The sequence below is a fragment of the Diaphorina citri genome, unplaced genomic scaffold (genome assembly GCF_000475195.1).
Source record: "Diaphorina citri unplaced genomic scaffold, Diaci psyllid genome assembly version 1.1 scaffold969, whole genome shotgun sequence".
In the NCBI taxonomy this organism is placed as follows: domain Eukaryota; kingdom Metazoa; phylum Arthropoda; class Insecta; order Hemiptera; family Psyllidae; genus Diaphorina; species Diaphorina citri.
In genome coordinates, this window is record NW_007378400.1 from 63792 (window position 1) to 84116 (window position 20325).

Sequence of the window (20325 nt, forward strand, 5' to 3'; positions counted from 1 at the left end):
TAAAGGTAATAGTTGCACATTGGTCCACTGATTCTTCAAAAAAGGTTTAGTAAAGGTAATAGTTGCACATTGGTCCACTGATTCTTCAAAAAAGGTTTAGTAAAGGGAATAGTTGCACATTGGTCCACTGATTCTTCAAAAAAGGTTTAGTAAAGGGAATAGTTGCACATTGGTCCACTGATTCTTCAAAAAAGGTTTAGTAAAGGGAATAGTTGCACATTGGTCCACTGATTCTTCAAAAAAGGTTTAGTAAAGGTAATAGTTGCACATTGGTCCACTGATTCTTCAAAAAAGGTTTCATTGTGGGAGCTGTAACAACAGAGATCCTTTTGTCCCAAGAGGGGAGGGCAGGATCAGAGAAAGCCAGTTGTTCCAAGCATGATTATGTGTTTAGGATAGGGTTTTTGCCCTGTGCAGGAATTGAACCTATGACCTAGCAATTACAAGGCAGGTGTGCTCCCTTCCAATTTAACTGGGCTGGCTACCAAGACTCAAAAACAAAAACCATGATTGATGTCAGTTGTCATTGTCATTACTCTGAGCATATTCAAATCCACCTGACTCTTGAGCATCTGACTATCATAAAACAAAAAATAATACCTAATACATATTCTGTTTGAATTTCCATTTCAGCCAGCAGTGGGTCCTCGACAGACAAGATCTCATAAGAGAGAGGAAACATGATTTATCCATTCTGAGTGATGAGGAATACCAGAAGATTTTTATATTTTTTGCTAACTGTAAGTCCAAAAGTAAAACTTCAAACTAAGGGGTATTATTGCACTTGCAAATGACCTAGGTAGTGATAGTAAAGTCAATGTGTCTATAAGGGAGGGGGGTGGGATGCTGAATACCATATTTTGAAACGTAATATTTTCATGTTAATCTTGGGGTTGCACTTTGATATCTTCAGGTTCTACTGCCATTATGTAGGTACTTACTTGATTGATTTTATTTCTATTTCTAGTTATTCAAATCTTGGGAGAGCAGCTCAAGCTGAGACAACAAGTGATTGCTACAGCTACAGTCTACTTCAAAAGATTCTATGCAAGGAATTCATTGAAGTGCATAGATCCTCTCCTTTTAGCTCCAACATGTGTATTCCTAGCATCCAAGGTGGAAGAATTTGGTGTGATATCCTCTAGTAGATTGCTGTCTACCTGTCAGACAGTAGGTAAGAACCATCCTTGACAAAACTATTTTTACTTTCTATTAAACCATGTAGTAAGAACTAGGTACTTTCATTTGAAGAAGGAAAAAAAAAAAAATCCCTAGAGGGAGGCAATCATCTGACATCTACTAGACAATTCATTCTTCTAGAAGTTGTCTGTAAATCTACTGAAAAAAAATAATAATAATAATAAAAATAAAACAAAAAACATCCTTGGTAAGTAACGTGTCTTTAATTTTCCCCAGTGAAAAACAAATTGAACTATGCCTATGCTCAAGAATTTCCCTATCGGACCAACCACATTTTGGAGTGTGAATTTTACTTGCTGGAAAACTTGGACTGCTGTCTCATAGTATATCAACCATACAGACCTCTGCTGCAGCTTGTTCAAGATATTGGTCACGAAGATCAGCTGCTTGCCCTTGCTTGGCGTGTCATCAACGATAGTCTGCGGACAGATGTATGCCTCCTATATCCACCTTACCAAATTGCAATTGGTGAGTGTTCCTTTTCTTTTACTCCACATGTCATTGCAGAAGTAGGCACTCTAGGGGAAGTAGGAGAAAGTTTCCCCTAGCATTGAGACTAGACTTCTCCTCTTTCTGAATTTCGAAGATGTGCTACCAAAGTGTGGTCCCGAGGGTGGGATTCGGGTGGGAAACTTCATGCAGGACAGGTCGGGAAGCTTAGAAAAACCCCTCGCAATTTTTTTTTTTTTTCTTGAATTTTTTTTTTTAAAATACTTTTTTCGTTTTCTATTACACTTATTATTATTTTTTGATTTGTTCTAAGTTTCAAATCGATTTTTCCCTTTAGTTAGTCTGTTTCGAAGGATTTAAGTCCGATTTTTATGAAATTTTGGCCACCATGTTCAACACAAAGGAAATTTTCTCAATAGATTTTTATTGGGCCTTCTGCTTCAAGTTCTTTTTTTCTTTTTTCGTATATATTTTTTATTTCGTCATAACTCTCGAATGGGGTTCGTCTGATTTTGAAGAAATTTCGCAAAGATATTCACCAAAGTGTGGAATTCTTCTCGTTGGGTCCTGCAGAGCCCCTTTTCAAGAAATTCGATTTCGGGACAATAAGACCTTGGTAGTTACAGTTCCCTCTATCAAACCTCTTTTGAAAAATGAGAAAAGAATATTACAATAGAGCTCTAGTAATCCGCTTGGTTGGAATTCAAATAGTCTCTTCTTCCTATGCTGGAGGCGGCTTTGGTTTGCACGGCTTCCAATTTGGGGCACGCCGTAATACGATGACCCAGACCGCCACAATAAGCACATCCCCTCTCATCTCCTCCCAAGTCGAGGAACTTCTCTGTTTCCGATTCTAATTCGGCCAGGAATGGCGGAATGCGTTGTCGGGCTTCGAGGAGCAGATGTTTGAGATCGAGCAGCACAGACTCATCGTTGGACTTGTTGATGAAGGTGGTGGCCAGGCCTGTCTTCCCACTGCGCCCCGTACGACCGATCCTGGAAATAGAACCATACGAACAATGATGACAATGCTATTACAATTTTGGTTAGGACTAAAAGTGATGGATGTCACACTACTTACAGCTTTAAAAAAGTAAAAAAAATAAAAAATAAAAAAAAAAATACCAGCCTGGTTAGCTTGGAAGGTGACGGGTCTACCTTGTTAGCGTTAGGCCGCGGGTTCGATTCTCGCCTGGGTCGGATGTTATCCAGAACGGATAATGTTCGTTCTCGGAACGGCTGGCTTTCTTCTATCCCGTCCTGCTCTTCGATTTCGAGACAAGACCTCCATTGTTACAGGTCCCTGTATTTGACCAAACAGTTTTGCATTTAGTATACTTAGATGTTTGTTCCGCTTTAACTCGCAATTGCCCGGTCCGGTTTTGATGAAATTTGATACATGAGCTTAAAACATCAATGCACGTCGATTTGAGGTCCCTACACTGAGCGGGGTCCGTTTTTGGTCTGAACGAGGTATACAGTTTAGAGAACCACTAGATGTTCTTGGTTCCTTAAACCTTAAAGTTCCTTAGAGACCTTTATACAAATGGAGGAGTTGCAATTGGGAAAATATTATTAATAAAAGGTCGATTCCTACGTAAAAAGTTGTTCTGCACATCTTGATATCCCTCTCTGAAAATGGATTAAAGCTGTCATCATGTCCATTGAAATGTTTATATTTGTCCAATATAACAAATAGTAGCTCACGACCTCATCTAGAAAAAAGGTCTCTTCAAAACAAAACCAGACAAAAAAAAAGGCAAAAAGGCAAAATTTCTTTAACTCTTTAACATATTTGCCAAAATAAATAAATAAATAAAATAATAAGCGCCAGGCGGCGGGTTCGATTCCCGCCCGGGGGCGGATTTCATCCTGAAGGGATAAGGTTCGTTCTCGGAATGGCTGGCTTTCTAATATCCTGTCTTCTGTCTCTCTTCGATTTCGGGATAAAACCCTAGCAATTACAGTCCCCTCTATCAAACCTCTTAAAATAAAATAAAAAAAATTATAGACCTCACGGTTTGAAAAATAACTTACTTTGGGTCCTAGGCCCCACTTCCTGGGGTATGTGTCACGGTCCATAATGACTCGCTTGATTTTGGCCACCACACCATGATCACATGTTGCCATTGTAGATGTGGTCATCTGAGCCAGAGCTAAAGACAAAGCAAAGAAAACGGATGAGTAAAACAAATACTGAATAACTTCCTAAGCTTCCAATAGTGCTGCCAAATACTGAATAACTTTACCCCAAGCTCAAGCTACAATTATTGTTGCCAAGTGATCTTTTGGGGGCAGTAAAAGGAGGTGGAAGAATGGCAAGAGTTTGTTGGGATTCGAAGATGGGCCAATCAGTTGGTAAAAAGACCTACGAATGTATCTATTCTGTTTTAAGTTATTAAATAAAAAGGTACAGGTACAGTGATCTATAGGTAGGTAGTGTATTTTCAGTCCTCCTAGATTTGCCTCAAGCAATTTTCTCTAGAAGGTCCCTCTGTGAATGTATCCATTCTGTTTTAAGTTATTAAATATAACGGTACAGGTACAGTGATCTATAGGTAGGTAGTGTATTTTCAGTCCTCCTAGATTTGCCTCAAGCAATTTTCTCTAGAAGGTCCCTCTGGTTATCGTCACACTCTTCTAAATAAATAGAAGAATAAACGTGCAAGGATGAAATAGAGTGGATCATCATTAAAGTACACTCCTCCTAGGTATTTGCTAAGTACCTGTTGGGCCAGTTCAGCATAAAAACAAGATGGGCAAAGTCAGATAGAATAGAATATACCTTATTTATACTGTCAGCATGGGACTGAAAAGTCCCTTTACTATCCAGAGATAAGAAATAATAATCTTGGTCATTTGGTCCCTCTGGTTATCGTCACACTCTTCTAAATAAATAGAAGAATAAACGTGCAAGGATGAAATAGAGTGGATCATCATTAAAGTACACTCCTCCTAGGTATTTGCTAAGTACCTGTTGGGCCAGTTCAGCATAAAAACAAGATGGGCAAAGTCAGATAGAATAGAATATACCTTATTTATACTGTCAGCATGGGACTGAAAAGTCCCTTTACTATCCAGAGATAAGAAATAATAATCTTGGTCATTTGGACCCATAACATTAAAGCATGACACAATACTTTCTCATAATTTTACACAAGGTTCTTTGATACTTAAGGACACTGTAGTAGAGAGTAAAAACGTATACTTATGACTTTACATACCCAATGCTACAGCTTCTCCCTTGGTAGAAACAATGACAATTTCCTCATCCATTTCTATTCCATCTTCATACCGTAACTGAGAGTAAAAACGTATACTTATAACTTTACATACCCAATGCTACAGCTTCTCCCTTGGTAGAAACAATGACAATTTCCTCATCCATTTCTATTCCATCTTCATACCGTAACACTCCAGGCAACATAATCTGAGCACCATAACATACAGCATTCACCTGGGAGAAAAAGAAATGAAAATATTTTAATAGAAAGTGAAAAAAAAGTTTAGAATCACAAGAAACAGATCTGTGAGAAATACAAGGGCTGGCACTTTGCTTTGTAAAGTGTAATCCACAATCAACCATAAAACAATTAAGTAAGATTTTTTTTTTACATTAAATCATCTCTTTTCATGATTTGACCAAGAGCTTAAGAAGAGAAGGGCACACTTACAGCACTGTCCTTCAGAATGATTCTCTTGTGTCCCACGAGGTTTAGAATCACAAGAAACATATCTGTGAGAAATACAAGGGCTGGCACTTTGCTTTGTAAAGTGTAATCCACAATCAACCATAAAACAATGAAGTAAGATTTTTTTTTTTTTTTACATTAACTCTTTTCATGATTTGACCAAGAGCTTAAGAAGAGAAGGGCACACTTACAGCACTGTCCTTCAGAATGATTCTCTTGTGTCCCACGAGGAGACCTTCCAGGGGTCGTATCACTCTCCGCAAGAGTGACTCATCCTTGTGTTGATCATACAGGTACATGGCATCCTTGATATCATGTAGTGTAACCAGTCCGTCTTCTTCACTTTGAATCCCTGATCTGTTTCGTCTCAGCTCAATCATCTGAGCACCCACCCCTAGCACAAGACCCATGTGGACACAATATGTTCGAACATATGTTCCTGCCTGAATGTAACCAGTCCGTCTTCTTCACTTTGAATCCCTGATCGGTTTCGTCTCAGCTCAATCATCTGAGCACCCACCCCTAGCACAAGACCCATGTGGACACAATATGTTCGAACATATGTTCCTGCCTGACACTTCAGCCAGATGATGCCTGTGGATAAAGTTACATCAGAAGAGATTAGATTTGATTTCATATAAGTACTTGGAGTGTATGTGAATTTATGGAGGGACTCCTCCATAAATTAATAGTAATAAAAAAAAATTGACAGACACCTATGGAAAACAATTAGGATCAGAGCTCAAAGTTTCATCTAAGAGAGACAGATAGAACAAGAAGTCATCATAAATATCAAGAGAACCTTGATATTACTCTGACAATCTGCACATCTTGATATCCCTCTCTGAAAATGGATTAAAGCTGTCATCATGTCCTCTTGATAAATCAAGCTTCGTGTGCAAGCAGATCTAGAGATGATACCTGCACACTTGAGACTTATACAGATTTTTATTCAAGGTACTCAACCGAGGGCAATTCTTAAGAAAGAACTTTTCTCAACAAATACCTTAAGCCCTTCATGCCACAAAATGTCAGATATACGCGTTTCTTTCCATGAAAATCCTAGACTGGAATTAAATAATAGTCCAGGAATCAACATGGGAATTGGGATCTATAACTCAGTCCAGGTGCCAAAGAAAAATATGCATACTGTGTTGAGCAGGACATGGAAAAATCTCCCTCTCAACTTACGGTTTCTTATTAGGGGCGGCCTCTAACTCTGCCAAATAGGATGCAGGAGTGTTTTCGTTCGGTTTTCCATGCTTGTCGAGAAGTCCTTGCTTGATCATCATCTTCTTTTTCGAAGCCTGAGGGCGAAACAAAGTACATATAATTATTAACAGAAATGAGGTGTTTTTTCCCCCTTGCTATATGTATATTTCAAAGGATCAGAGCTCAAAGTTTCATCTAAGAGAGACAGATAGAACAAGAAGTCATCATAAATACCAAGAGAACCTTGATATTACTCTGACATTCTGCACATCTTGATATCCCTCTCTGAAAATGGATTAAAGCTGTCATCATGTCCATTGAACATGTACATACGTCGATATTTCAATAATCCACGAATACACGGTGTAGGTGGATCATCTCATGGGCAAAAACATAGGTACCTATCAAAAATTCCAATGAAATTATGATGAATCAAAGTGGTGAACAATCAAGCAGTAGATGTCTAAAGACGGGATTTCTTTTTATTAATTAAGCACCCTGATTAATATAAAAAAAAAGAAAATTAATAAAAAAAAATAACAGTAATAAAAGGAAAATGATAATAAAACAATAGTACCTAGGTGGCTAAGAAGATAAGAAGAAAAAGAAAAATAAACAAATAAAGAAATGAGTAGTAAGAGCTGGGTATGAGTAGGCATATCAGACATGGGAGCAGCACAGGTAGAGATATGGGTGATCTCATACCCATCACTTTCCATACACACAGACATACAGACGCTGATGTGCAGTGGAAACTTGGATCTTTCAACCCCCGGGTCTCCAGCTTCATGTTAAAATGCACGTTGCGCTTCTACGCTAGCGTGAACGCATGAAAAACGTCCACGAATGGACCAATATAAAGTCAACATGAGCCTGTAAACCCGGAAAATTAGCGAAAAATGGTTTACCTCCCAAATGACTGTGATATTACCTTTGCTTAATTTCGGGAGGGACAATTTATTGTTTTGTTTAATTGCAATCAACACATCAGGCACACTCACAAATAGAGGCAAATTTTACTAACAAAATAAGTAGGAACTCTAAGTATACTTGACTCTTGCTCCCACAAAAATACAGACCACCATCTCATGTACACAGATAGGTACATCAAATGAAATTCCCAATCATGAAAAAAAACATACCTTGGCCACATTTTCAACTGCAGAATGTAATTTGAATATACTGATATATTCTTTCCCTGCTGACTGTTGTGACTTTACAAGTCGGGTTGCACGATCAATACACACAATTAGACATCCTGAAACAAAACAATATAGTAGAAAATAAAAACCTTGATTGCAGCAAGAGAAAACTAAAGGGTGTAAAGCATAAAGGGATTTTGAAATGGGTTTTTGAGAACCCAAACTTATTCACATTTATCTGAATTAAATCCAATATAGTAGAAAATAAAAACCTTGATTGCAGTAAGAGAAAACTAAAGGGTGTAAAGCATAAAGGGATTTTGAAATGGGTTTTTGAGAACCCAAACTTATTCACATTTATCTGAATTAAATCATCAGAAATAACTTACCTGATGTTTTGGGATCCAAAGTACCAGAGTGACCGGTTTTCTCACATCTCAAAATTCTCTTGATCCAAGCTACCACTTCATGAGAACTTGGATTTGAAGGCTTGTCTAGATTAACATAACCTGCCCTAATGTACTCTTGAATGGTTCTCTGTAGAGGTGATTTACCAAAGGGTAGAGGTGTGTAATGGTTTGTCCGCACATTCAATTTGTCAAAATTCTGGGGAGGGAAGAATATAGAACATAGTAAATATAAAAGAAAACATTAGATATTGATCTTTCATGAGACTACTACAGTATTTGATATCATTCAGATTTGGTACATATCTCAAAAGCACTACTTGGTTTGGAACCAAATATCAAATTGGTCAGACTGTGAGGGTAATGGTATTTTTCAATCATCCTTGCAGGATAAATGAAGTAGGCATTCATATCCATAATTATTTTATTTCTATACAATAGCAACATTTGTTAAACTTTACAGCAATTAAAATCCTGAACAATTAACCAGGATAGCAAATGTTCAACACTCAAACCTAGGCTTATTATGGTATCCTCATAAATACCTTCAATAGCAAAGGCCATTGTGATGCATCCAATTTGGGTGTATCTTCTGAAGGTTGTAATGCAAATGACGTTTACAATTAAAATCCTGAACAATTAACCAGGATAGCAAATGTTCAACACTCAAACCTAGGCTTATTATGGAATCCTCATAAATACCTTCAATAGCAAAGGCCATTGTGATGCATCCAATTTGGGTGTATCTTCTGAAGGTTGTAATGCAAATGACGTTTTTGTTTGGACATCTCCTAAATCTTGAATTTTGGACTTCTTCTTCTTTTTCTTCTCTGAAAATGATGGTAGAGGTCTCCAGTATGATCCATTTTTGTATCACGGGCCTTGGATTGAAGGAAGTCTCGTGATACAAAAGTGGATCACACCGTACCACCACCAAAGTGACGGTGATACAAAAATGGATCACATCGTACACAATGTGTTAATGGGTTCCTTGGTGCTGCTCTCCTGAGATCCCCATGTCTTGGAGCAGTCTTTTATTCTTACCCCAAAGCTGACAGATAATGGAGACATGGGCATAATATTAACAATGTCATACACTTCCATGGGGTACTCTACAAGCCCTCCACATGGCCCATAACAGGTATGTACTCCCTATCATAAGATTCTTTTAATGGGTTCCTTGGTGCTGCTCTCCTGAGATCCCCATGTCTTGGAGCAGTCTTTTATTCTTACCCCAAAGCTGACAGATAATGGAGAAGATCCAGAACGTTAAGCAAGTACTTAGTTTAAAGGGGAGGTACATAACTATCATGAGCACTTGTATGTTTAACTACAAGTGAACTACTAATGCAGGGTAATGCAGATTTAAGAAGGTTTGAAATGATCGTCACCCCAAGTCGTCACATGTTTTGCGCGCACTTTCAAATATTTTAAAATTTTTGGAGGTTGCTGGTTGCTGCAAAAAAGGTGTTTTTTACGCAATAAATTTGCAAAATGCTTGTTAAAAGTCCATGGTAAACTTCTTTAAGTTAAAATTTGTGTGTGAAGGATTGTTTGGACGTCAAAGAAACTGCCTGGTTGTCTGGGGAGTGCAGAATCCTGCTAAATTCACTGTAATCTCATCTTGAAAATTTTTTTAATTTTACAAGACTATCAAAGAGAGACAGAAACACTTACCACACATATTTGTTGGATTTTTGGCCCGTTGTTTCTAATAATTGGATATTTTATGAATTATTTCAATATTTTATCCAAAGAAACACCTATGAGCACCGGACACACGTGTTTGCGCTTTCCTGTTGGTTGCCAGTTGCTCTCTTTTTTGTTTGTTTACAAATTTTTGAGCTCGTTGAAAAGTTTGAATGAAAATGCACTTTGACCGAGAGGGGGCCATAACCACCATGAGCACTTGTACGTTTAACTACAAGTGAACTACTAATGCAGGGTAATGCAGATTTAAGAAGGTTTGAAATGATCGTCACCCCAAGTCGTCACATGTTTTGTTTAATTTTACAAGACTATCAAAGAGAGACATAAACACTTACCACACATATTTGTTGGATTTTTGGCCCGTTGTTTTTAATAATTGGATATTTTATGAATTATTTCAATATTTTATCCAAAGAAACACCTATGAGCACCGGACACACGTGTTTGCGCTTTCCTGTTGATGGTTGTTGGTTGAATGGTTGCCACTGTTGCCAGTTGCTCTCTTTTTTGTTTGTTTACAAATTTTTGAGCTCGTTGAAAAGTTTGAATGAAAATGCACTTTGACCGAGAGGGGGAAAAGGATCTGGCACAGGGGAGCGTGTTGAGGACGAGATTTTTGTGGGAATTTTGCTATAAATCCCACCATTAAAAAAAATACCCTGATCCTGTTGGTTGCCAGTTGAAAGACACTCTCTTTTTTGTTTGTTTACAAATTTTTGAGCTCGTTGAAAAGTTTGAATGAAAATGCACTTTGACCGAGAGGGGGAAAAAATATTCCGGAGGGAATTTTTTTCCTTCTGAATGAAAATGCAAAATCCGTAACCAAAGAATCAATCGCGGTAAATTTCAAATCGATCGATTGCGATAGGCTGGATATTGGATAAGTAAAGTAAAAGTAAAGTAGGTAATTAAACCAAAAAGCTTTTTCTCGATTATTTCGTTTCTTTTTACTTTCCTTAGTAGTTTATGTCCTTTAACGGAAATCCTTCTGCATGAAAATGCAAAATCCATAACCAAAGAATCAATCGCGGTAAATTTCAAATCGATCGATTGCGATAGTTAGGCTGGCGCTGGATAAGTAAAGTAGGTAATTAAACCAAAAAGCTTTTTCTCGATTATTTCGTTTCTTTTTACTTTCCTTAGTAGTTTATGTCCTTTAACGGATCTATACGTTGAATTTCTTAGATATACTCGTAGTAAAATGCAATGATAACCAAAAGTACCCATGCGAAAATAGCACTTTCCTGGTAAGTATTGAAGTGAACCCATGTGTAGTATCAGTATCTCTATACTACTATTTTCTTTATTGAACGAAATCATGGAGATTCTTGGACTCCAAGGATTGAGTAAAGTTACCTAATCCATTAGGTGCCTATTTACTTTTTGGTCCAGAATTAAATGGTCAGAAGTGCACTCAGTAAAATGCAATGATATCCAAAAGTACCCATGCGAAAATAGCACTTTCCTGGTAAGTATTGAACCCGTGTAGTATCAGTATTTCTATACTACTATTTTCTTTATTGAACGAAATCATGGAGATGCTTGGACTCCAAGGATTGAGTAAAGTTACCTAATCCATTAGGTGCCTATTTACTTTTTGGTCCAGAATTAAATGGTCAGAAGTGCACTGACTCCCCCCTCTCAAGCTCTTGTACGGTGTAGTAGCTGGTGATAAATATTTGAACCAATCAACTTGATACAGCTACACTTATCTTGCCTTTCATATTTACATGATTTATTTATTTCAGGGCTGGCATAATTGTTGGAGGACTTTACTTGTTCTATTTGTCCAAAACATCAATTGAAAAGAAAAGATATGAAAATATGAAAATTCGTCAACGTATGCGTCAAAATCCATTTGAAGAGAAAACTGAAAACTAACTCCTTATAATTGCATTTCTCTGTACAACAAAAATATTAGTTTTTTAATATAGTATTCACCTCTTGAAAGTTGTTAAGTTTGAAATCATAAAAATGGCTTCCACCTTGGGAAATATGGATCCAGCTAGTAATATAGTATTCACCTCTTGAAAGTTGTTAAGTTTGAAATCATAAAAATGGCTTCCACCTTGGGAAATATGGATCCAGCTAGTATGAAAATTGTTCAAGATTTAGAAATAGACATGATGGCTGATATGTTTACAAGGTTATCTTCTGCTTGTCATCTGAAATGTATCCCAAGGGAGTACAGAGAAGGGGAGTTGAACAAAGGAGAAGCTGTATGCTTAGATAGGTGTGTGGCCAAATATTTAGAAACTCATGAAAAAATAGGTAAAAAATTGACAGAGATGTCTGTCCAGCAAGACCCTGACTTTTTAAAACGTGTAGAAGAGCAAAATGTCAAAATCAAACCTTGAAATATGCAGGTACTCAAAGGTGTGTAGATAAATAAAATGAAAAAAAAAATAGTGTTTTGTGTCCACTGAAGTACATCATAAACCAGACCTATTAATATCCTTCCTAAAAAAAAAAAAAAAAAAAAAAAAAAAATTTTACTTTGAAATTTGGGGACCTTTACCTTAAGAAACTTTGACTTGGAATTAGTGGCAACTATCCTAGGTTAAACTTCAATTCTGAGCTAAACTCTCATGCAAACTGTGGTCAGCTCTATCATGGGCTTAAAATCAAAACTTGTATGTATAGGAACTGTGGACATCTTACTAGTATTGAAGAGATTTTGTACAAGTACTTCTTATAAATTACAATAAACTTTTAAGAGTCCTTAACAGGGTGTAAAATTACCAAGTTCTCTTAATCTTATAACTAGGTACATAATTATTTATACTTCCTATTATTCAAACTAATAAACAAGTAGTATCAAATAAATGTGAAAATACTGCTGTCAAAATTCATTTTTATTTGTGTTAACTTTTTATTACAGCAAAATTAAAGAATAACAAAAAAAAAAACACTGGAGTGAAAGGTTCTATTAAGAAAAGAATAATTTCTAACAATCCTGAAAAAACTTTCGATCCCACCAGGAATTGAATCTGGTCATTTACATATTCAGGTCATTTAATCTGGTCATTTACATAAATTTTGCTCGATGTCATTTACATATTCAGTATTTTAATGACCAGACTTCTGTCGAATAATAAACATATTTTATCAATGTCAATATTATATGGGGGGGAGGGAGAAAAAAATATTAACCAACATCATTAATAATATTATGGGGGGAGAGAAAAAATAATAATAATAAAAAAAAAAACAAATTCAGCTAGAACTAATACAAAGTAAAATAACAGGTGTCAATGGTATAGGAGGGGAAAATGTCTATAAACTGTTCATAGACACAATATGGAATTACATGAGTACCCATTTCAGTACAATTTATTACTACAAGCTCTTGTTGCTACAATACTAAAATTATAATCTGGGAATACTCCTTGCTAACCAAGTTTGGTACTAGATTACTCCACTATAGAAGTATATTTTGTAAATAACTACCATAAGAAATGAGTACCTAACCTACTGTAGTACACAGTATAAATAGAGTACACATTCAATTAAATTATTTTTTTTTTACATGGGAAGAAGAGTGGTAATGGACGATTTCGACAGTAAAATCTCCAATTAAAGTTTAGTAAAATGCACCCATTGTAATTAAATCATAAGAGATACATACCTAGGTAGATAGTGAAATAATTTTACGTGTGAAAAAAATAATTTAGTTTTAACTCTTCTACACTAATCCTGCACTTTTAAACAAAATCCAAATCTAACACAAAGAAAATGCTTTGTTTACTTCATTTTAATTTACATAGGTAGATACCTAATAATTATACTATATACATGGGCAAAATATTAACAATTTCATACACTTCCATGGGGTACTCTACAAGCCCTCCACATGGCCCATAACAGGTATGTACTCCCTATCATAAGATTCTTTTAACACATTGTGTACGAAGCATGAAAACACGAATTAGCGCTAGGTCCGGAGGCCCAATTTGGGTGATTTCCGATGTGATCCATTTATGGATCACACCGGACGTAGAGCACAACTATATTTTATTTTGCTGTCACCGTGATCCAATTTTCAAGAGTTTTAAAAAATTCAGAGAATAGCTTGTCAGTGCTTTGCTATGGGGTACCACTCCTACTGTAGAAATTCCCCCCCTACCTTTTCTATCATAAGAGATACATACCTAGGTAGATAGTGAAATAATTTTACATGTGAAAAAAATAATTTAGTTTTCACTCTTCTACACTAATCCTGCATTTTTAAACAAAATCCAAATCTAACACAAAGAAAATGCTTTGTTTACTTCATTTTAATTTACATAGGTAGATACCTAATAATTATACTATACTATCTACATTTCGCGCCATAAAACATAAAAAATGAATTCACACAAACATTTCTGATCCAAAGAAAAAAACACAGAATAGATTCATTCTTTAGTTTTAGTTGGGCTTAGGTTTGGCAAGTATAACTGAATGCTGACCACCTGATGCAACCTGTAGAACAGTGTAATTGTTGAGCTGCTTTCCTTCGATTTTCATGGGTTCCAGAATGTCGTCTTCTTTGCCATTTCCAAGCTGGTAACCATTTCCCATTCCCCAGCCATACAGCACACCTTCACTGTCAATGGCAAACGATACACAGTTTCCTGAAATGAAATAGAATTTAATTAGCCAAAATATTGGACATTTTAGCTCCATGAGTCTCTCTCCATCAATGGTGAAACTTCTAGATTAGGTGCATTGTCTGTGATATAGCATCTCCAATTCATAGTGAGAACAACTGATAAAGAACAAGGAAACCTATAGGTGTGGGTAAAACTTACCACATGCAATAGAGGTGATGGTCTTATCTTGCAGGGATGGGATAGGAGTTGGTTCCGTCACGGGCTCGGACACATTTTTCAATCCCAATCTTCCATAGTCATGCCGTCCAAAAGCGTAGATTTTCCCTTCACTATTTAAAATGTCGTCTTCTTTGCCATTTCCAAGTTGGTAACCATTTCCCATTCCCCAGCCATACAGCACACCTTCACTGTCAATGGCAAACGATACACAGTTTCCTGAAATGGAATAGAATTTAATTAGCCAAAATATTGGACATTTTAGCTCCATGAGTCTCTCTCCATCAATGGTGAAACTTCTAGATTAGGTGCATTGTCTGTCATATAGCATCTCCAATTCATAGTGAGAACAACTGACAAAGAACAAGGAAACCTATAGGTATGGGTAAAACTTACCACATGCAATAGAGGTGATGGTCTTATCTTGCAGGGATGGGATAGGAGTCGGTTCCGTCACGGGCTCGGACACATTTTTCAATCCCAATCTTCCATAGTCATGCCGTCCAAAAGCGTAGATTTTCCCTTCACTATTTAAGGCAAGACTGTGATGTTGACCACTGGCCAACATTGTGAATTTCTTGTCCGAGAGAGACTTGATGAGATGGGGTGTAAAGAAACAGGTGTTTCCAGACTTCTGTACCTCGGAGTCTGCCTCTCCTAGTTGAGAATAGTTGTTCAGTCCAAATGCTAGAATACTGCCCTTGCTAGAGATAAACGTGTTGTACACGCCTGTGAACACATCATCAATGTGTTTTCTCTTGAGAGGAACCTCACCTGGCTCAAGGAAACTCATACCACGTCTTGCATTCCGACTGGCAGATCTTTGAGTAATTCTGCCAAGTTGACCTTGTTCTGGACATCCTGCTGTGAGCAAATTTCCCCGAGATGTCAACATAACAAAGTGGTCTGCACCCGAAGCTATCTTAACAATACCACTCACTGATTCTAGTTTAAGGGGGGTTTTCTGTATGCCTTCTCCCTTCAGACCCATTGAGCCATGACTGTCCTGAAAGCACAAAACAAGGTTGAAAATTTGTGAGGACATTGTCAGGAGTAGAAGAGCTATATCTAGTCCTCAACTTGAGTGACTAAGACAATCTACAGTAAAAAAAAAAAAAAAAATCTCCTGTCAGGCAGAAGCCTGAAGAATTTTTTAACATGAGACTCTATGGGGGTTAAAGACCCTAGGGTAGAGCTACACATGTTTGAACTTTAAAGTGAGTAAAACTTACCCTGAATGAGCCCCACGCATATACAGTCCCATCTTCTAGCAATGCTACTGAGTGTGAATCTCCAGCACTGATCTGAACAGCTTTCTTTGGAAGGTTTACAGTTTGGGGAATGAATTCCGAGTCACCTTCTGCTTCTCTGCCCAATGCTCCTTCATCATTGCAGCCCCAGGTGTATACCTGTAAAAAAGAAAAAAAAAAAAAAAAACATTAGAAAAAAAAAAAAAAAAAATCATCATTGCAGCCCCAGGTGTATACCTGTAAAAAAGAAAAAAAAAATAGAAACATTAGATAAAAAAAAAAAAAAAAACAGCATTCAAAAATGTATTCAGACATTCTTCTTCTTTATGTTCCTCTCCTATCAGAGGTTGAAAATCATCATGGCAATGTGGTGTCTGTTTCTGCCAGCACTGAAGAGTTGCTTAAGATTCTCCAATGGAATAATGAACAAACCTTTCCATCTTCTGTCAGGCACACAGTGTGCATTCCTCCGACAACAACTTCAACGACATTGTCCAAATCTTCCACCAAGGCAAATGTTTTTCTTTCCATGACATCAGGTCCAAGTCCCAACTGTCCTGTGTCACCTTGACCACATGTGAGTACAACTCCACCTCCTGTCTTACACTTCAATGTGGGAACAGCTTCACTAGCTGAAAGTTCAATAAAAACAAGATAATTACTAGATTAAAAATTAGTTCATATAAAACACTAGCTGAATTCTGTCACTTTGCTCCAAAATTCCGGGAATCCCACTAGTTCATCCCGAGGCATGGCCGAACTGGTAGAAAATAATAAAAAATATGGTCGTGCTGTGTACTCCCTATTAGCTGCATAGTTATCAAAGTAAAAACATAAACAAAACTTAAAATGTTGGTCAAGAGCAGAACATTTCTCTCCTGCAGTCTCTGGACTCTGTGTATTTCTTATGGAGACTTTAGTGATCAAAAATTAATCATATCTCAGGATCGGTTTAGATTTTTGCAAAATCCTTTCTTATTGCACACCTAGACCATAAAACAAATATTCCTACCAAATTTCAGCTTTCTATGTGTTGTGGTTCAGGAGATAGAGCGATCAGTGAGTGAAATGTGAATGGATCTTGATTTTATAATATAAGATTCCTGGGAAATTTTTTGGTAAAAAAAAAATTAACTAACAAATACCTGTATTTAAGGAAAAAAGGAAAAGGTATAAATTTTTAAGCCCTTAATTACTTATACCTGACACTTGAACAATAATATGAGCAGTAAGTACTTGTTAATAAGAAAACAAATCTTACCTTCTGACTTGGGTTTTCTGCCTGCTTTCTTAGGACTTTCTTTAGCAGGTGTGTCATTTTTCAATTTTTTGACAACTGGATGTTGATTTTCTTTGCTTGCTGCTCTTTTGTTAGCCATTTCTAAAACACAGATTTATATTTATTAAAATACAATATCAGTGCATCTTGGATGAAATGAGCAATCAAATATTGTTCTTTATAGATAGATCTCTTCGGACTTCTTCTGCACTCTCCCTACAGCTACAGAGTATGTACATCATCCATGAATGGTATGGACCTTCTTCCAAATATTCTCAGTGAGCACATTGACAATATGTGTGGTATCAGACTGTCAGAGCCTAGATCCCAATCCCAGGATAGATCTCTTCGGACTTCTTCTGCACTCTCCCTACAGCTACAGAGTATGTACATCATCCATGCATGGTATGGACCTTGTTCCAAATATTCTCAGTGAGCACATTGACAATATGTGTGGTATCAGACTGTCAGAGCCTAGATCCCAATCCCAACCTACACAATACACTGATGAGTCTTTCAAGGTATGGGTAAATGGTAAATATTTGAATAGTTAGTCCACTATTGAACTATGCTCTCTAGATTGATCATTCTGCTCAAGGAGTAGGTAATTACACTTCTTTTACGAGATTTAGGTAGATACTTACTTTTTACTAGGGAAGTTCTGATGGGTGATTTCTGGTGGGAATTCAACCAGCCTCTCTAAGTTCAACACTTGGGTGTAAAACACAAGTTTCAACACTTGGGTGTAAAACACAAGTCGAACAATAATTTAATTACAACAGTAAAACACTTTACACTTAATCAGAGTGTTCGGGGACACCTTTTCGCTTCTGAATACTTCTTAACTGGATTTCTAGTTTATTTAAGAATTAATTCTGATTTCTGACGAACAATAATTTAATTACAAGAGTAAAACACTACACTAAATCAGACTAATCAGAGTGTTCGGGGACACCTTTTCGCTTCTGAATACTTCTTAACTGGATTTCTAGTTTATTTAAGAATTAATTCTGATTTCTGAGGAGAAAAATGAAAATGCAAACCATACCATATAAAACCATTTTCCAACCAAAGTAACCAAACCAAAATGAAAACGAAAAACGAATTAACGAACATACGAACAAACGTTATTTTTTTTCTTCAGGCCGTGGTTATGAACAGGGCCATCGTAGGACATCGTCGGACTTTTTGCGTGTAAAGTTGGCGGGAAATTCGAATTTTTGATACACTGGAGTGAAAGGTTCTATTAAGAAAAGAATAATTTCTAACAATCCTGAAAAAACTTTCGATCCCACCAGGAATTGAATCTGGTCATTTACATATTCAGGTCATTTAATCTGGTCATTTACATAAATTTTGCTCGATGTCATTTACATATTCAGTATTTTAATGACCAGACTTCTGTCGAATAATAAACATATTTTATCAATGTCAATATTATATGGGGGGGAGGGAGAAACTGGGACCTCTGGTGGGCATGTCTAGTGTGATACCCTCTTGGGCACAGAGAATGCTATGTCTTTCAAGAGATCAAGAAATTTTGCTCGATGTCATCTACATATTCAGTATTTTAATGACCAGACTTCTGTCGAATAATAAACATATTTTATCAATGTCAATATTATATGGGGGGGAGGGAGAAAGATATTAGCTATTAAAAACAAGCAAATTACAAAGCAAACAAAAATAAATATAAAATGAATTTTAAAATTTGCCGCCGGGACAGCTATCTCACGTCGTCCGAGCTCATCTCAGCCCTGTTCATAAACACACCCTCAATGCAGTGTTGCATTTTTTGACCGGGTGTCTGGCGATCGGTTACGGCAATGTTGTCGGATGAAATTCGGAATCCCCGTTTGCGGATACGCCGGATGCGGAATGCGAAGTTCCTTGATTGTTGGCAACGTTGATCAGCTGACTGTTGCTTGTTTACAAAGATTTGAAAATTCCTCTATCCTCTTATCAGAAAATGAGAAAACCGAACCGAGCGAGACCGAGATCGAGGGCGAATTGGCGAAAATAGAGGAGATAAAATGTAAATGAAATTGTGAAAAGAATTGCCAAAGAATTTCAACTTGTATATGTATTACCTACAGCTCTCCCATTATCTTCAAATGGACCAATAGATCACAGGATACTCAAGAAAATCTTTGAATTAGGTATGACAACTAGTCACCTACTTTTGGTATGATGTAGGTATGATTCACAAGGCAGATTTCATTATCATTCATGGTAACTGTTAAAATAAATTTGAATTTGTATGGAGGTCACCTAGAACTGACATTCAACTTCAAATCTATTAATAAGATAAATCTCAAACTTATAGTTTGTGTGTAATTCCTTAAAAAATAACAAGTCTGTTGATGTCTTGACTAAATAAATCTTTTTTTTTTATTACCTACCTACATACTTAGATATCCTTGGTGTAAAAGAATAAAAATAAAAAAATCATCATGTATAGACCCGTAAGAGACTTGGATTTCCTATACCTACTAGAATATACCCATTGAGATTAGGATCACATTCAAATATAAATTTTTGGTTGCATGAGAGAAGAATCCTTTTAGAAATATGCACTGGTTCCACAATCACTCAATAGGTAGCATACACGTATGCCTATTGTAGTTAATGAATGTGAGAGAAATCAAATGAGTTCTTTACCCTCAACCAGCTGATAGTAATGAGTTCATTACCCTCAACCAGCTGATAGTCATGAGTTCATTACCCTCAACCAGCTAATAGTCATGAGTTCATCACCCTCAACCAGCTGATAGTCATGAGTTCATTACCCTCAACTAGCTGATAGTCATGAGTTCATTACCCTCAACCAGCTAATAGTCATGAGTTCATTACCCTCAACCAGCTAATAGTCATGAGTTCATCACCCTCAACCAGCTGATAGTCATGAGTTCATTACCCTCAACTAGCTGATAGTCATGAGTTCATTACCCTCAACCAGCTAATAGTCATGAGTTCATCACCCTCAACCAGCTGATAGTCATGAGTTCATTACCCTCAACTAGCTGATAGTCATGAGTTCATCGCCCTCAACCAGCTGATAGTCATGAGTTCATTACCCTCAACTAGCTGATAGTCATGAGTTCATTACCCTCAACCAGCTGATAGTCATAAGTTCATTACCCTCAACCAGCTGATAGTCATAAGTTCATTA

The 20325-nt window shown here is 36.8% G+C and overlaps 5 protein-coding genes and 1 long non-coding RNA gene across 10 annotated transcripts in view; 3 read left to right on the forward strand and 3 right to left on the reverse strand.

Moving 5' to 3' along the window:
• LOC103513442 (cyclin-C) overlaps positions 1–1748 on the forward strand; it is a 6672-nt gene extending 4924 nt beyond the window's left edge. The window contains exons 2-4 of the mRNA XM_008478272.3: positions 634–740; positions 968–1174; positions 1417–1748. Coding sequence (XP_008476494.1) covers positions 634–740; positions 968–1174; positions 1417–1748 — 646 coding nt within the window. The remainder of the gene's footprint in view (positions 1–633; positions 741–967; positions 1175–1416) is intronic.
• Positions 1749–2330: 582 nt separating this feature from the next.
• Positions 2331–9919, reverse strand: LOC103513443 (H/ACA ribonucleoprotein complex subunit 4). Its single transcript, XM_026826625.1, has 11 exons — positions 9778–9919; positions 8806–8945; positions 8086–8302; positions 7697–7812; positions 6534–6649; positions 5914–5986; positions 5534–5785; positions 4987–5107; positions 3688–3806; positions 3092–3114; positions 2331–2646 (listed from the first exon to the last, which is right to left on the reverse strand). The coding sequence occupies exons 1-11, from the start codon at positions 9785–9787 to the stop codon at positions 2331–2333; spliced, it is 1503 nt and encodes a 500-aa protein (XP_026682426.1). The 5' UTR covers positions 9788–9919.
• Positions 9920–11560: 1641 nt separating this feature from the next.
• On the reverse strand, positions 11561–11963 carry LOC113469146. The gene is made up of 2 exons (XR_003392655.1): positions 11882–11963; positions 11561–11798 (listed from the first exon to the last, which is right to left on the reverse strand). It is a non-coding gene; the product is annotated as an uncharacterized LOC113469146 (long non-coding RNA).
• Positions 11683–12219, forward strand: LOC103513430 (mitochondrial import inner membrane translocase subunit Tim10). The gene is made up of 2 exons (XM_008478258.3): positions 11683–11740; positions 11823–12219. Exon 2 carries the CDS (start codon positions 11871–11873, stop codon positions 12168–12170), a length of 300 nt encoding a protein of 99 aa, XP_008476480.1. The 5' UTR covers positions 11683–11740; positions 11823–11870; the 3' UTR covers positions 12171–12219.
• Positions 12220–14182: 1963 nt separating this feature from the next.
• Positions 14183–18257, reverse strand: LOC103513432 (regulator of chromosome condensation). 3 transcript variants are annotated; one of them, XM_017445820.2, is made up of 8 exons: positions 18040–18257; positions 17798–17884; positions 17136–17255; positions 16307–16506; positions 15857–16033; positions 15110–15630; positions 14607–14695; positions 14183–14429 (listed from the first exon to the last, which is right to left on the reverse strand). In XM_017445820.2, exons 3-8 carry the CDS (start codon positions 17251–17253, stop codon positions 14224–14226), a joined length of 1311 nt encoding a protein of 436 aa, XP_017301309.1. In that variant the 5' UTR covers positions 17254–17255; positions 17798–17884; positions 18040–18257; the 3' UTR covers positions 14183–14223. The 3 variants fall into 3 exon arrangements, with proteins under 3 accessions (XP_017301309.1, XP_026682429.1, XP_017301310.1); XM_026826628.1 differs by lacking the exon at positions 18040–18257 and having other exon boundaries at positions 14607–14725; positions 15140–15630; positions 17798–18032; XM_017445821.2 differs by lacking the exons at positions 14607–14695; positions 18040–18257 and adding an exon at positions 14781–14843 and having other exon boundaries at positions 14183–14366; positions 15021–15630; positions 17798–18032.
• Positions 18258–19137: 880 nt separating this feature from the next.
• Positions 19138–20325, forward strand: part of LOC113469144 (probable phosphorylase b kinase regulatory subunit beta) — a 5840-nt gene continuing 4652 nt past the window's right edge. The window contains exon 1 of one of the 3 annotated variants that reach the window (XM_026826632.1): positions 19138–19312. Coding sequence is in view for 1 of the 3 variants with exons in the window: in XM_026826629.1 (XP_026682430.1) it covers positions 19607–19618 (12 nt within the window). In the remaining 2 variants the exon portion in view is untranslated. Of the gene's footprint in view, positions 19313–19513; positions 19619–20325 lie in introns of those variants that run through there. The other 2 variants (XM_026826634.1, XM_026826629.1) reach the window with 2 other exon arrangements.